Below are 16,297 nucleotides of genomic sequence, written 5' to 3' on the forward strand. Positions count from 1 at the left end.
TTAACTTAAGAAACTCTTCTACATAGATGATGCTTAAACATCAAACGAATCTGAGCCTCTTAAAAGCACCTGCTTTGGATATGATTTTCTGAAAATCAAGTACATAAATAAATCCTGAAACTCAATAATAGCTGTAATAGAATAAAAAAACTGTTAATAATGAGCTGATGTAATGAATTTAATAAATACTTGTTCCTCAGTTATAAATAGCAACAAGTTTTGATCTTTAGCATAAAATATATATACACATAATATAAACATTCCATGTTCTGATCATTAAGTTGCCCTAAGACTCCAGCAGATCTACAAACAGATGGCTTTTCAAGTCTCACATCTCCAGGGCAATATTTAGCCTGGAATTTTAAGAGGACATGTTGCTCTTGCATTTCTAATTCCTTCTTTGCTTAAGATCTCCGTTTCTACTCTAAACCATATCCATTCCTTTAAGCAATACGTCATTTAAAATTCAACTCTCCCTAAGTGCTGGCTACACAAGGGTATTCACTTTGTAAAAAGTTTTTAAGCTAAACAACTGTAATTTACGCATTGTACTTTACATATGAGATATTACAAACAAGTTTACTTTAAAAAAACTTAAATCTCTTAACTAACCATAATTTATTCTCATTGCTCTTTCTCTACTGCTCCCCTTGTCAGGTAGGTCAATCCTTTATACCACTTCACCTTTCCATAGTTCATTTATTGCTATGAAATGTCCTCTGTGCGATTCAGATGCCTCAAATAAAGTAGGTGTTCAAAGGATGTTTGTTGAATGAATGTATATGTTTAGGTTCCCAAATTTCAGGCTGTTCCTACCATTTATCACCTTTTAAAAAACTGTTTAACTCATTTTTAAGCATATCCCAGATGTTTTTATCATTTCAACCATAATATTTCAGTATTTCAAAAAGATATGGACTCCTTTAAAAATATATAACCACAATGTCACCATCATTCTTACAAAATTAAAAATAGTCCCTTAATACCATCAGCATCTTAAAATAGCTAAAAATTGCCCCCAATAGTCTCAAAAAAATGTTTTTTACAAAAAAAATTATTTGAATTGGAGTTAAAAATAAGCCCACATGTTGCATTTGGCTGACACATTTCTTAAATACTTTTAATCTAAAGGTTCTTCCTCCCCTTGTGTTTTTCTTTACAATTTGTTGAAAAAATTGGATCATTTATCCTAGATTTTCACAGTGTGTATTTTGCTGATTGTATCCCCATGGTGCCATTTAACATTTTCTTCTATTCCCTGTAAATTACTATAAAGTAATAGTCAGATCTAAAGGATTGATCTGCTTCTGGTTTATTTGGGAGCAAAAAGACTTCATTGGTGGTGGTGGCGTATATTTTAATCACAAGGCACATAGGTTCAGATATATTTTTTTAATTCATCCCCAATTTTGACAATCCTTTCATCTTATAACTAAAAGCAACACAAGGCACAGCTACAGATTTTCCCCTGGAGACATCTGCATTCAACAATACTACCATCTGCTGGTGACTTCCAGTAACTACAGATGGCAGCATACACAACATGGGCCTTGGCTTCTAGAAAGAATTTGTGTCTTGGGTCTGACCAAGGATCACATTACACAAGTTATTTAACTCTTTTTTTTCTTGTAATTTTTTTTATTGAGATAAAATTCACATAACATAAAATTCACGATTTTAAAATGTATAATTCAGTGGTTTTTAGTATTCTACACTGTTGTGCAACCATCATCACTATCTAATTCCAGGACATTCCATCATCTCAAAAAGAGATTCTGCACCTCTTAGCAGTCATTCTTCATTCCCTCCTTTTCCAGGCCCAGCAACCAGCAATGTGCTTTCTGTTTCTATGAATTTGCTAATTCTGGACATTTCATATAAACGGAAATCATACAACATGTCGCCTTTGTATCTGGCTTCTTTCACATAGCATAATGTTTACAAGGTTCATCCATTTGTGGCATCAGTACTTCATTCTATTTCATGGTTGAATAATATTTCATTGTATGGATATACCACATTTTGTTTGTTCATTCTTCAGTTGATTGGACATTTGGGTTTCCACTTTTTAGCTATTATGAACATTCATGTACAAGTTTTCATGTGAAGAAAGCATGTTTTCAATTCTCTTGTGTACATACCTAGGAGCAGAACTGCTGGGTCATATGGTAACTCTATGTTTAACTTTAAAGGAATGCCAACTTTTTCCACAGTGGTTGCACCATTTAACATTCCCACCAGCAATTCCAAGTCTCTACATCCTTACCAACATTTATTATTTTCCATTTTATTAAACTTTTTAAATCATCAGTTTCCTCATCTATAAAACCAGAGGAATACCTACCCTTTATTCAGTCATTTATTCAACTTTTTTGGGTGTTGAATGAAAGGCACTATATACAAAGATGATTTAATAATCATCACTGACTCAATTCTTGGCCAATTAATAATCAATTACACAATAAGCTTTTTATAAAGACTGTGATACCTAGGAAGACTATGAGAGGCTATTAATGGGTAGCCCAACTTAGTGTGGAGGTCAAGAAATGACAGTGTAGCTAAACATACAGATAAGGAAGAGGAGCACAACACAAGATGAGAATGGAGAGGCAGGCCAAGGAACAGATTATGTAGAGATTTTGGAAGTTACGCTACATGCACCATGGCAACCTGTACTTTCTTACCACAACGGAAATTATTTATGTTAACTACTTGTTCACTCTCATCTACTCTACTAGACAGCACACTCCATTAGCAAACTCCATAAAGACAGAGATTATGTGTCTTTTTCACTGCTTTATCCTTGAATCTAGAATACAGAAGATAATCAAATTTTATTGCATAAATGATTAACTCATCCTCTATAGACAGAACGTTCTCTTATAATACTTCTATATGAGAGTTTTTCCTTTCTTCAGATTAAATAATGTATTTAAACTGCTCTTAAATTTTCTCTTTTCTAATCTCTATTCTTATTGTTTTCTAGATTTTCTCCTACATTTCCAAAATTCTATTTAAAAAACTACCGGGGGAGGGGAATCCCCTACTTTATTGAAGAATGCCTGCTAATAAACATAGAATGAATACAAATTATAAAACATCAATATGCAACCACCAATATAATAATTGATTCAGCTAAGGATCATCAATGGATGCTAAAATCATCAGGCAAAATATTGTAGAACAGTTATTCACACAGTCACAAAGTATCAATCACCAAAAATTACTAATTAATTACAAAAAGGTACATTTACATAGAGAAATCTGATAAAGTCCTACCTTAGCTAAGAAATCAAACTTAACATCACCAATATTGGGGCAATCTGACCATGTAAGTCTCTTGATATAGTCACCAAGGGCAACTTAACATTCCCTATGTTGTATTTTTACCAAGAAAATTTTAAACTGAATCTAATCATAAGGAAACAATCAGACAAATTAAAACTGCACAACACACTAGCAAACAACTGGCTTGGAGTCTTCAAAAATGTCGACACAGAAGACAAAAAACAGGGAGAAGAACTATTCTCTATTACAAGAGACTACAGACATGGGGCAATCAACTGAAAATGTGATGTCTGACTGATCCTGGACTGAGGGGGACAAAAAGGCACAGCTATACAAGACATTATCCAAACAACTGGAGAAATTTGAATATGGCCTGCATTTTAGATAATATTATTGTAACAATGTTTAATACATGTCTTAAAAGTGATAATGTTATTGTGATCATGTAGGAGAATAAATTTGCTCCTAAGAGATACATATGCTGAGGTATTTAGAGGTAAAGCACCACAATGTCTAACTACTTATTTTCAAATGGTTCAGCAAATTTCAGAGAGATTAAGCAAATGTGGCCAAATGTTAACAACTATCTAGGTAAAGGATATACGGGTATTTATTCATACAATTCTTTCAGTTTCTCTGTAGGTTTTTGATTTTTCAATATAAAATGTCAGAAAAAAGTGATAAGAATACACATGTTGATATACAAAATAAAGCTCAATGTAATATTACAAGTAAATATCTGTCGACAGAGGAATGGATACATTACGATGCATTCACAGAATACTATACAGCAGTTACAATAAAAGACCAGATCCACCATGATAAGTAGATCTTGAAAACTGTATTGGGTGAAAATAAAATAAGTGACTTGGCTGATGATATAGTGTGATACCATGTACATTCATTTTTTAAAATTCACAAAAGGAGTACTATAGACTTATAGTGGACGAACATACATATAGTAAAGGTATTTTAAAAATTGACCAGGAAGACTGTAGACCAAACTGAAGCATGTTGATTTCCACTAGAAAAGGAGGGAAGAAAGAGAAAAGGATTGGGAAGAATACAAAGAGAAGAGTAAAAAAAAAAAAAGATATGAGGCATATATGGACAAATGCTATTATCACTTGTTACTTGGATTCATGAGTGATTAGTATATCCCTCTGTAACCTCTTCAACATGCTTTTCATGATACATGAATTTTCAACCTTTTATATCAATCATACTTAATCAAATAATTAATTACAAGTGATGATGTGTTGAATTGATAAACCTATATAAAGTATAGTATAAAGCTTTCTAAAATGTATATAAATCAATTAATCAGAACAGTATAGCTATCAATGAGAGCGTGGAGCTATGGAGCTGCAAGGTATAGCTCTGGCATGTACTCTACATCTCCGCAATAAAATGGAAGAGAAAGCCAAGTTGAAAATTCAAAAATACTCTAGTAGTGGTGAAAGGAGATGACTTCTAGTATTAAGAGTCTAGGGTAACTAAAACAGAATGAATTTTTCTAAGTGTTACTATCTGATGATGAAAAGGAAACAAGATGGTAAACCAACAAGATACTTTCATGTATGTGAAGTACAAGATACTGAATGGAAGCATGAGAAAGATCCTCATCCAAAGCCCTGGGAAGAGGCAGAACTTAGACAAGAGGCAGGCAGTGGCCCTTCCTATTGATCTGCAAAGAAAATATAAGCAGAAAGGGAGACGGGAACATCACCATACTGTAAACACTCAGAAATCCTGCCTTTTGTGATAAGTCTGTAAAAATCCTATCACCTTATTTACTTCTGTATTTTATTAAACATCTATTGAACAATTGATATCTAATAAATATCTGTTAGGGTTTTTCTTAATGTTCTTTTTTTTATTATTATTTGTATTTTTCCTTCTTCTCCCCAAAGCCCCCAGTACATAGTTGTGTATTCTGGTTATGGGTCCTTCTAGTTGTGATACGTGGGACGCCGCCTCAGCATGGCCTGATGAGCAGTGCCATGTCCATGCCTAGGATCTGAACTGGCGAAACCCTGGGCTCCCGAAGTGGAGTGTGCGAACTTAACAACTCAGCCACAGGGCCGGCCCCATCTGCTGGCTTTGATAAATGTCTACTGAACAAAGACGTATAATTTCTGAAAGGTCCCATTTATAAGTAAGATGATTCTCAGATTACACCATGCCCTCCCTTTAGTAAATACAACAAAGGAATACAAATGACTGAAACAGGAAAATTTTTTTTAAATGCTAATGGTCATGCTAATGAGAATTCTTTCCCAAGGGATCCCTTGAAGAATGAGCCTAATACAAACATCTATAAATGTGGCACAGATATCCTCAGGCTGCACATTCAGAATTTCCTGAGTTTACAAGTTATATCAACATAAGCAAAGACATATTTTCTATTGAAAATTTGTCATTATCACAGTCCTACCTTCAGTTTTCTGCTGTAAAACTGTCATCAAATGTTCTATAGCTTCATCCACATGCAGCCCATGGAGATCTAAAACATTCTGTGGCAGCAAGGAGGCATTGACCTTCTCAAAGATCTCCACAGCAGCAAGGTGATTGGCTTCTTTCATCTTCTGTTCATGGAGACTACCCTTTAATTATGAACACATCACCAGTAAACACTTTTGATATTTGCTACTTGGTAGGCAATGAGGAAACAAACAGTGCCCCAAACAAAAGACAGAACAAAAGAGGGAACAGTAAGGGCCAGCCTGAAGGCACAGTGGTTAAATTTGCATGTTCTGCTTCAGCAGCCCAGGATTCGCCGGCCTGGATCCAGGGTGTGGACCTATGCACCATTTGGCACAGCCATGCCGTGGCAGGCATCCCACGTATAAAGTAGAGGAAGGTGGGCACAGATGTTAGTTCAGGGCCAGTCTTCCTCAGCAAAAAAGACGAGGATTGGCACCATATGTTAGCTCAGGGCTAATCTTCCTCAAAAAAGAAAATAAATAAATCTAAAACTTTAAATAATGGAATGGGCTAATATGCAAGAATATGCTGAAATTAAGGTGAATTTTGGTGGATTAATAATACAGTTCTTAAACAAGTGAATCATCATTCCTATATATTTTCTGAAGCAAAAATCAAGAAGAGGGAAACTTAAACACCACCCATCTCAAGAAAAAAATCCACTGGTTTATCCTTTGATAATCCTGGGTCTCATCCCTTTCAACACCTTATAGTTACCCCTGAAGCCATCCCTCAAGGTGTGCTGTTAGGGCTCACAGCATTAGAACAGTTTGATACTTTTCTCTGCTCTCTCATGAAAAAGTAAGCCACATGGAACCACAAAAAGTAAATCAGGCAGGTTTCTTGTAATACCATGCCAAACGAGCCCAGGTAGAAATTTTACTTTCCTGAAAGATATTAATGTAATTTTCTGTTTCTCACTATAAAAGTGATACATTACTAAAAATTAAAACCTGATGGAAAGCACAAGTCCCCTGTAATCCCACCATAAGATGGCCAATATTAACATCACGCTGTTTTTCCTCCAGAAAACCTGTATCTGTTTAGAAATAGTACTGAATGATGGAATCTAACTTAAGAGAAAACATGGACTGTCAGAGTAAACTGCAGTTCATGTATGCCATAAAGGCAAAAGCAACCACAGAAATGGGGCATTTCAAAGGAGATGAAATTCTCAGAACCATACATTTCTTATCTATTAGGATACCTTATTTATGTCACTTATATAACTTACATTTCCCAGAATAACTTAATCTTGTCACAATATGAGTTTTATCTGCTTTAAGACTGTTCGGACAATGTGAGTGACAAAGAAATAATAATAATCGGTTTTCTACTTTACCTGCTGGGCATAAAAAGTGGCAACGTTTTTCTTCCCCATCCGATAGGCTTCTTTTGCCTTGCTGTAGCACTCCATCCTCTTCTGCTGGTGCAGGAAAGCCTCCGCCCTGTAGTCATCATACTCTGGGTACTCAAAATCCTGGAAAGATGGTTCACTTGGTACATCTTCAGTCTCTTTCATTTTCTTTGTCTATAAGAAGTTACAAAATAAGTAAAATATGAAGAAAGTAGGAAATACAGGCTTTATCCTCAGAAAATGCATATGAAAATGGGGCAGTACTATTTTTCATCTTTCTTCTCAGAAAACAGATTCTCCTAGTGTCTACGTAGTAAGTCATGCACTCAGCAACTATCATTAACCTTTTCATGCCATACGGGTACCCCTTCTTTAACCACTCTTACCTTAGGAAATGTTGAAAGTTCTCTAAAGCTGCCAAAGTATAATTAGGTCACAAAATCAAGCCAAAACAGAGAATATAAGATTTTCAAAGAATAAAACATTTACCTAATGCAAAATTTTCCAAATTTTAGTTTGAAAATCCATTCAAAGGGTCCAGTCATTGAAAGCAGTAATGGCATATTTCAGTTTATATTTTTAAAAAACCAATCAATAAAATAATTGAATAATATTCTCTTTAAAACAGAAGGGCATGTGGAGTGATCATGCCTGTAGTTAATAAAAATCATAAGTATGTTTATGGACCAGTTTTCAATCAGTTGACTACAAACTATCCACTATGGTAGTGTTGACTATTACATAATTTCAATAAGATTTGTGAAAAGTCATCTATCAAGTAATTGTTACCCAAAATGGATACTTAAATCTCAAAGCAAAAATGACTCTAATTCAAAACATAAGGTAATGAAAATAATTATTATGTAAATTTGCCTCACTGCTCTCCACCAAATAGGAAAATTGCATTTTTCTGAACAAAATTCTTAGTACCTCCAGATGTCTCTAGAATATAAAGTCTATATTAAAAAACAGCAAAATATAATGACTTCTATATCCAATATGGCTTTTCATTTATCCTATTCTCCAAAGTGTTATTTGCAGAAAACTGCTTGCAAACAGCAATCTGGTATGTTTCTTAGCATGTCTTTAGGGGGGAAAAATAGCTACTATGATTTAAGTTGATTTTCTTAAAAGTTTAAAAGAATTTCAGGCATTAGGAGCCATACCAAGTAATTTAATGAACATTTTATAAACATTCAATCCCAAAACTCCCCAAAAATATAAACTTCAATTTTTTTAACAAATCATGCTTTTTTGATATAATTAATTGAAAGTACATTAAATAGTATAGGTTGCTTGTTAAATTTATAAAACCTGAAAATTGTCATTAAGTTGGAAATATTACCAAGGAGTATAACTATAATGTACTCTATAATACCTTTAATAAAATACTGATTTGAACTTTTATATAATATAATATATACTAAAAATTATATGTATATATTTGACAAATAAAAATGGCAAGCAATAGGATATATTGGAGTATATGAGGAAGCCATTTGGTATAAACCTAATTCGGCCTGACTTCTTTTTTTTCCTCCAAAAGGGCCTGACTGGCTATTGAGCACGCACTGCATATCTGCTTAGACATTTCCTATGGCCAGAACAAAGGCCCTTGAGATAAAGATGCAACTTCCCCCCGACATTAGCATTTTTCCTTAGGCTAGGAACTGATTGCTGCACTCACCTCCCAGCTCACCTGTGACCACTCAGCTGGAGACAACAGACTGCCACCCTGCTGTGTTCACCGAGACAGACCTATCTGCTATTTCCATCAATCACTGTGCCGACAGAGTAGTCTCGCGACTATTGTAAAAGGGACATTCCAATCATATGTGAAACATCCTCTTTGAGGGTATATAATGACCCTGTATACCCCCCCACCTCTTGGGAGTGCTCTGTTCCTTTGTGGAAAGACTCTCCCGGGTTATAATCCTCAGATTTAAGCTCAGAATAAACTCAGCCAAATTTTCATTTATAGATTGGATATGGATTATTTTTGTCGACATATTATATATGTATTGCTGACTGATAAAAAATTTTTTTTTCAAATTTCCTGCCCATGAATGGAGTTCAGAAGACAAGAAACACTGGGAAAAACTGATTTAAAATATAGTATTAGTTGGTTGTGTAATTTCTCCACTCATTACATTGTACTTACTTAGCACCTAGAACTTTAGAGGCTTGAAAGAGTTGAAGAAAAGAATAAAATAAAGGCATCACCATACTCCTAACTCATTACCAGAGCCAATTATCTGTAAAACTGAGACTATACAGTCAATTTATCTTTGCAACAAATATCCAGCTTATTTTATGAAAGAACACAAGGCGCTCTCTCATATATGAATATTCATAGAACCTACAACCTTATGTCACTGTAGGCAGCACTTAATCACAAGCTTGTTTCATATTAATGTTTATATTATTCTACGAGTGTATGGTTTGCATCACTGACAAAATCAAAGACTTTCGGAGGAAGGGATAATAAAAAAGCTTTCTATGACCTCTGAAAAGTCCACAGTGCCTAACACCATAAAGATAAATTCATAAACATAAACATAAATTTCTTAACATTAGAGTCTCTGTTGGTGTTCCTACTAAAAAACACAGATGATAGATGTTTCTCTGGGAAGAGATCCTTCACTTCTTATTTTTAAAAAAGAAAAAAACAGTATATAATGAGAAATGCTTTTTCAAAGAGCTACTCTCTTTTAAAATAAAACTAAGATTTATTTTTATATCCATTTCACAGTAATGTGGTTTACTATAACTTCATTAACAGGAGCCAAGTGAAATATTTGCTTCCTAGGAATTCACCTAATTAGTACCACTTATTCTCTTGAAAGCATGATGTACTATATAATACCAAAACCATTTCCGATGTTAACAATCTTACAAATTTTATTAAAGCCTAAAGAAGAAAAGTATTAATAAAACAGTTTGAAATGTCAGTTTCTTGAAAACAGATAAACCAAAATGTTCCTGGTACCATGATACTCCCCTTTAGTATCTGTGGTCCCTTAGGGTCCTGGAATATCAGAGACAGACTATTCTGCTCACACATCTTAGAAGATGTTTATCAGTGTTGTGACACCTGCCTACATTTTGTGAGAAAGGCTAAGAAAAATTTCCAGAGTAACTTAAAGTTTACATTTTGGCCAATGTTTACATAACTCACAAAATCTCCTTTTCTGATGACAGCTTCCAATCATCTCCCACTTTGAGCAAGCCCCTTTCCCCATGACCTCCTCTATCATCGTAATGACCCACCATGCCTTCCTCTATTATCAAGAGAGAGAAAGAATAATCTTCATTCCCAGTTTGACCTTAAAGGACTCATCATCATCTTGTACTCTCTCTATATCTTATAATACCATACCTATCTATCCATGTTGAACACAGGCATCAGTGGTATCACTTGGTTCCTGCCCCATGTATAGCACTAACAGATCACATAAACACCTAAGTCCTATATATCAATCAACAAATTGATGGTGAAATATTCAAAGAAAAAAGGGAGCAGATCAAGCTATTCCTGAGTGGTCTTATTAATAAGTAAGAATAGCAGGATGATAAAGTTCTGTTTAAAAATAATGTGTAAAGCTAATACAAGATTACTATACAAAATCAATTATATTTCTATGTATTTGCAATGTGCAATCTAAAAATAAAATTAAGAAAACAATTCCATTTACAATAGTATCAAAAAAAATTAGAAATAAATTTAACAAAAGACATGCAAAACTTATATTCAAAAATACAACAAACACACTGTTGAAAGAAATTAAGAAGTCCTAAATAAATCAAAAGATACACCATCTTCACAATAGTGTTAAGACAGCAATACTCCTCTAATTGATCTACAGACTCAACACAATCCCTGTGACAACTCCAGATGGCTTGTTTGCAGAAATTAACAAGCTGATCCTAAAATTCACATGGAAATGCCAGGGGCCCCGGAATAGCCAAAACAATCTTGAAAAAAGAAGAACATAGTTGGAAACTCACACTTTTTGACTTCAAAACTTACTACAAAGCTACAGTAATCAACAGAGTTTAGTACTGGCATAATGACAGACATATAAAACAATGAAACAGAACTGAGAGTCTAGCAATAAACCCAAGTCAACTCAGTTTCAACAAGGTTGCTAAGAAAATTCAACAGGGAAAGAATTGTCCTTACGAGTGGTGCTGTAACAACTGATATTCACATGGAAAAGAACGAACTTGGACCCCTATTGCACACCATACACAAAAATTAACTCAAAATGGATTAAAGATCTAAACATAAGCACTACAACTATAAAACTCTTAAAGGAAAACAGGCGTAAATCTATGACCTTGGATTAGGCAATGGTTTCTTAGATATGACACCAAAAGCATAAGCAACAAAGAAAAAAGATAAATTGCACATCATCTAAGTTAAAAACTTTTGTGCTTCAAAGGACACCATCAAAAAAGTGAAAAGATAACCCTCAGAATGGGAGAAAATTCTGCAAATTATATATCTGATAAGGGACTTGTATCTAGAATATAGAAAGAACTTGTACAACTCAAGAGTAAAAAAGAAAAATTTAATGGGCAAAGGATATAAATAACATTTCTTCAAAGAAGATATAAATGGCCAATAAGCACATGAAAAGATGCTCAACAACACCAGCCATCGGGGAAATGCAAATCAAAGCCATGAGACAGCACTTGTGTATTAATCATGTCTTTTATTTCCTGTATTCTGATGCTCTGACATCTGGGGCCTTGCTAACCCCTAGAGAGACAGCCCCCACCACCCCAGGGTTAGCTAATTCCTAGAGACAGCAAACAACTTGCCTGCTAGAGCACCTTAGATAAGCAAACCAACCAATCTAGAGCCTATACCCCCAACTACTTCCTTTATGGGGTTCTCACACTCCAGGCCACCATCCACATACCCTTAATCACCCAGGCCAGGTAGAAGAAAAGTAAGAAGAGTCCCTATGCCCCAGAGCTTGCTGAAATTATTCAAACCATCCAATTCTATGCCTGCTTACCCTGTCTCATCCATTTCTTCCCACAGAAACCACAATAAAGGCTCTTGCCCACATTTTCCCCTACTCTCTCTGCCTCCTGACTGATCCTGGGGCTTCCTCATGTGGCCCTGCGTAGTGGGCCATGCCTGTTTCTAGGGATCTGTGCATATAATGAACTTCTTCCTTTATGACATCTCCATGTCTGTGTGTCTTACCATGCCTGATTAAAACAAATCCCAGGTACCCTTAAAACAACTTCACACCCACTAGGATGGCTATAATAAAAAAGACAGATAATAACAAGTATTAGAGAGGATGTGAAGAAATTGTAACCCTCATACACTGCTGGTGAGAACATAAAGTGGTGCAGCCATTTTGGAAAAAAGTTTGGCAGTTTCTCAAATGGTTAAGCAATTCCGTCCACATATTTACACCATAAAACACATCATATTACCACCCTACTGCTATTCAATTAAACCTCATACTCTACTGTCTAGAGTCTACACAGAAAAATTCACAGAAATTCAAGTGTTTGCCATGCACAATGACATTGAAGAAAAAAACAATCATCTATAAATTCATTATTTTGAGTAAAGATATTCTAAACCAAATTGGTTAAATTTCCGATCTAGTCAAAATGGTAAGAAATAATCATTAAATTATCTCAATGAACCAACTATATTTTCATATATAATTATTTTCCATTATAATAAAAAATGAGTAACTCTATACCTTTTTCTCCTTAGACTTCTGTGCAGTATGAGAAGGGACATTCTCATTTTGGTGAACGAACTCTTGTGCTACAACTGTTTTTACAGGGTCTCCTTCAAGAACACAGTTTAGAAATTGCACTGTGTGTTCTAATGAATAGCTGTAGAGAGTTTAAGTACAAATATAATGTCAGTAAACGAAAGTAAAAGTTATGTGGAAACATTAACATAAGCAATCCTTCAAACATTTTAGAAGAATATGAAAAACTGGCTCACTTTTAAGTTTTAAACATTGAAATTAAATGCTAATTGCATATCTGAAAGACTCAAGAATGAACAGAGGGTAAGTCAAGTATAGATTCTCACCAAACTAATTTTTAGAAGGAATACCAAAAGGTAACATATTGATAATTAATTCATTTTCTGATCTTTTATTCCAGGTAGAATATCCACAACAAAGCTTTCTTTCATCTTATCAGCTATACCTCTTAAGTCCCTTGGTGGATTCACACATGGTTTCAGTTTCCTTCAAACATCAAACACAGACAATAGATCTTTAAACTGACATTTATTGTGCCAAATTTTACTTTTTACTTATACCACGGGGTTCTAGTCAAAGAAATTCTAAGTGCGGATACAGAAAGGACAAAGTAGAACAGTATCTACCTCTCACCCCTACGTTATTCAGGCACATTTTCATGGTGATACTACATTATCTGCAATAGGAAATTCTAAAAATTGACAAATATCTGATACACTCATGTTCTAATATCTAAAAAAACTCACTCCAAAGCAAATTATAAATGATTTTATACTGCTCATTATTTCAGACCATTTAAGCCTCCCGATCTCTCTCAATGGTCAGAAAACGAAGAGGTGACCACAAAGGAATATTTTTGAAATGTAATAATTAGTTATCCAAAGTAGTGTGATATTTTGCTGTTCTTCAGTTTGTTAAAGAGAATCCTTAAAGAGGAACCATTTGGGACTACCATTTCCACTTTAGCCCTCTCACCCCACTCCTCATATATGCTCAACACATAGGGGTTCCTAGGGGCTGGAAGCTACCAGCAATTATCTACATCCTGTCTAGCCCTTAAAATCACCAAGCTTGCTCACTCATGGGGCTAGAAGCCAGTCTCCACCACTGGTGTTGTTTGAGGGAAATTATACCTCAGGCATATACTGCAGTAACCGAATCCAACTACCCTTCTTACCAGGATGAACTTGAAGCTACTGCTAACTGAGAAAATTATCCAGTGGTTGGCAGACAAATGGAGGGAATCAACCACCTACCCTGAGGGTCCTGACCGATCACTCTAGCCATCCCCAGGAAGAACTCACTCAGCCCCCTTACATTACCTAGAGAACCACAATTCTGGGTTATTTCACATCAGGCCCTCTTGCCCTAGGTCCCCATAGAAGAGAGCTGCCATATGCCAGTACCAGCCCCTAACCCCCAGCCCCTGGGGAGATTTTAACACATATTTCGAAGAAAACAGCAAGTTAGTAGCAAAAAGAAATAGGGAAATTATGGATTGCAATTATACCATTAAAAACCTGATTTAAACGATCCAGCCATCCCACTACTGGGTATTTATCCCAAGAGCCTGAAATCAGCAATCCCAAAAGTCCTGTGCACCCCAATGTTTATTGCAGCACTGTTTACAATAGCCAAGACGTGGAAGCAACCTAAGTGCCCATCAACAGATGAATGGATAAAGAAGATGTGGTACATATATACAATGGAATACTACTCAGCTGCAAAACAGAACAAAATCATTCCATTTGCAATAACATGGATGGACCCTGAGAGAATTATGTTAAGTGAAATAAGCCAGCGAGAGAAAGATAATCTGTGTATGACTCCACTCATATGACGAATTTAAAACTATGGACCAAGAACAGTTTAGTGGATACCAGGGGAAAGGTGGGGTGGGGGGTGGGCACAAAGGGTGAAGTGGTGCACCTACAACATGACTGACAAACATTAATGTACAATTGAAATTTCACAAGATTGTAAGCTATCAATAACTCAATAAAAAAAAAAAACCTGATTTAAGTGACATATTTATTTATTACTGCTGAGTATGCAGAGTTCTATGTTTTTCAAAAGCACTTTCACGAAATATTTATAAAAACTGATCATGTATTAAACCACAAAGAAAAACTCAAATTCCAAAAAGAACTCTTACAGGTCACATTCTTATACCCCAATACAACAAAACAAAATAAGCAAAAGTCCTCCTCCCTCCCCGCCCCGCCTCCACCATCAAAGCCATCAAACCACTTAGAAAATTTAAAACTCTTGGGTAAATGAAAAATCAAACTGAATTAGAGATTATTTAGAAAATAATGAAAACGAATGTACTATATGTCAAAATCAAAACATTATACAGAGAAAAATTCATACTCTTAAAAGTATTTGTTACTAAAGACTGAAAGGAAACAAACTAAGCAAAGAGTTGAAAACATATCAACAAATTTCAAGCAAAAAGAACCATCAAAAATAGAAAAGAATCATCAAAAATAAAAACAAAATTAAGTGATTAGGGAACATTAAAACAACAGACTTTGATCAATAAACCAAAAGCTTGTTCTTTAAAAGGGCCAATCTAATAAAGAGTAAAAACAGAGAGAAAACAGAAAAGAAATTAGGAAAAAGAAAAGGGATGTGATCAAATACAAAATAATGTTTTTAATTATAAAAGAATATTATATACAATTTGACAATAATAAACTTGAAAACCAAGGTAAAACTGATGATTTTCTGGAAGACTACCAGAAAAGCCTCGTGAAAAAAGCAAACGTGAATAAAGTAATAAGCTTAAAAGGTTCTAAAGATCCCCTCCTTGAAGAGGCACAAGCCCAGAACCTTCAAGATACTAAGTCATTAAGCTTTCCAGAGCATAGAGAAGAACGGCAGTCTTGCCAGTTTATTTTATGAAGCCTAATACTAAATAAAACCCTCAAACCAAAATCTGACAAAGATAGAACAGGAACAGAAAAATCACAGACCAATCTCATTTAATTACTGTTACAAAAATCCCAAAATCAATTCCTACACTGCATTGAAGGAAAAAAACAAACAAAAACATAAAGGCAGGATCCAATGTCAAGACGGCAGCATAGTTGGACTCTGAACTCACCTCTTCCCACGGACAGGACAAATTTACAACTATTCTTGGAAAAATTACCCCTGAGAGAGAACGGAAAACTAGACAAAAAGAACCTCCCAAACAAGGACAGTGCTGACCGAGGTGGAGGAGACAGAAATTCCTTTCTGGAGAGGGAAAGCCATGTTCTGGCTGCGGCACTTCATGGCTGGCCAGGAGCAACCTTGAGGTACGAATACTTCCCTGGAGGAGTTAGGGATCTGAGCGGCAGAGTGTTACCACAATAAGCAGCTTCTGGACTCAGCACAACCGAGACAAATGTCATAATATCTA

General features: G+C 35.1%; 1 protein-coding gene across 6 annotated transcripts in view; it reads right to left on the reverse strand.

Moving 5' to 3' along the window:
- LOC124232943 (NEDD4-binding protein 2-like) overlaps positions 1-16,297 on the reverse strand; it is an 86,524-nt gene that overhangs the window by 5,462 nt on the left and 64,765 nt on the right. For all 6 annotated transcript variants that reach the window (XM_046649897.1, XM_046649893.1, XM_046649894.1 and 3 more), the window contains 3 exons: positions 12,871-13,009; positions 7,118-7,306; positions 5,726-5,894 (listed from right to left, as the gene is read on the reverse strand). In XM_046649897.1, coding sequence (XP_046505853.1) covers positions 5,726-5,894; positions 7,118-7,306; positions 12,871-13,009 — 497 coding nt within the window. The remainder of the gene's footprint in view (positions 1-5,725; positions 5,895-7,117; positions 7,307-12,870; positions 13,010-16,297) is intronic.

The sequence above is a fragment of the Equus quagga genome, unplaced genomic scaffold, assembly GCF_021613505.1.
Source record: "Equus quagga isolate Etosha38 unplaced genomic scaffold, UCLA_HA_Equagga_1.0 146_RagTag, whole genome shotgun sequence".
Taxonomy (NCBI): Eukaryota; Metazoa; Chordata; class Mammalia; order Perissodactyla; family Equidae; genus Equus; species Equus quagga.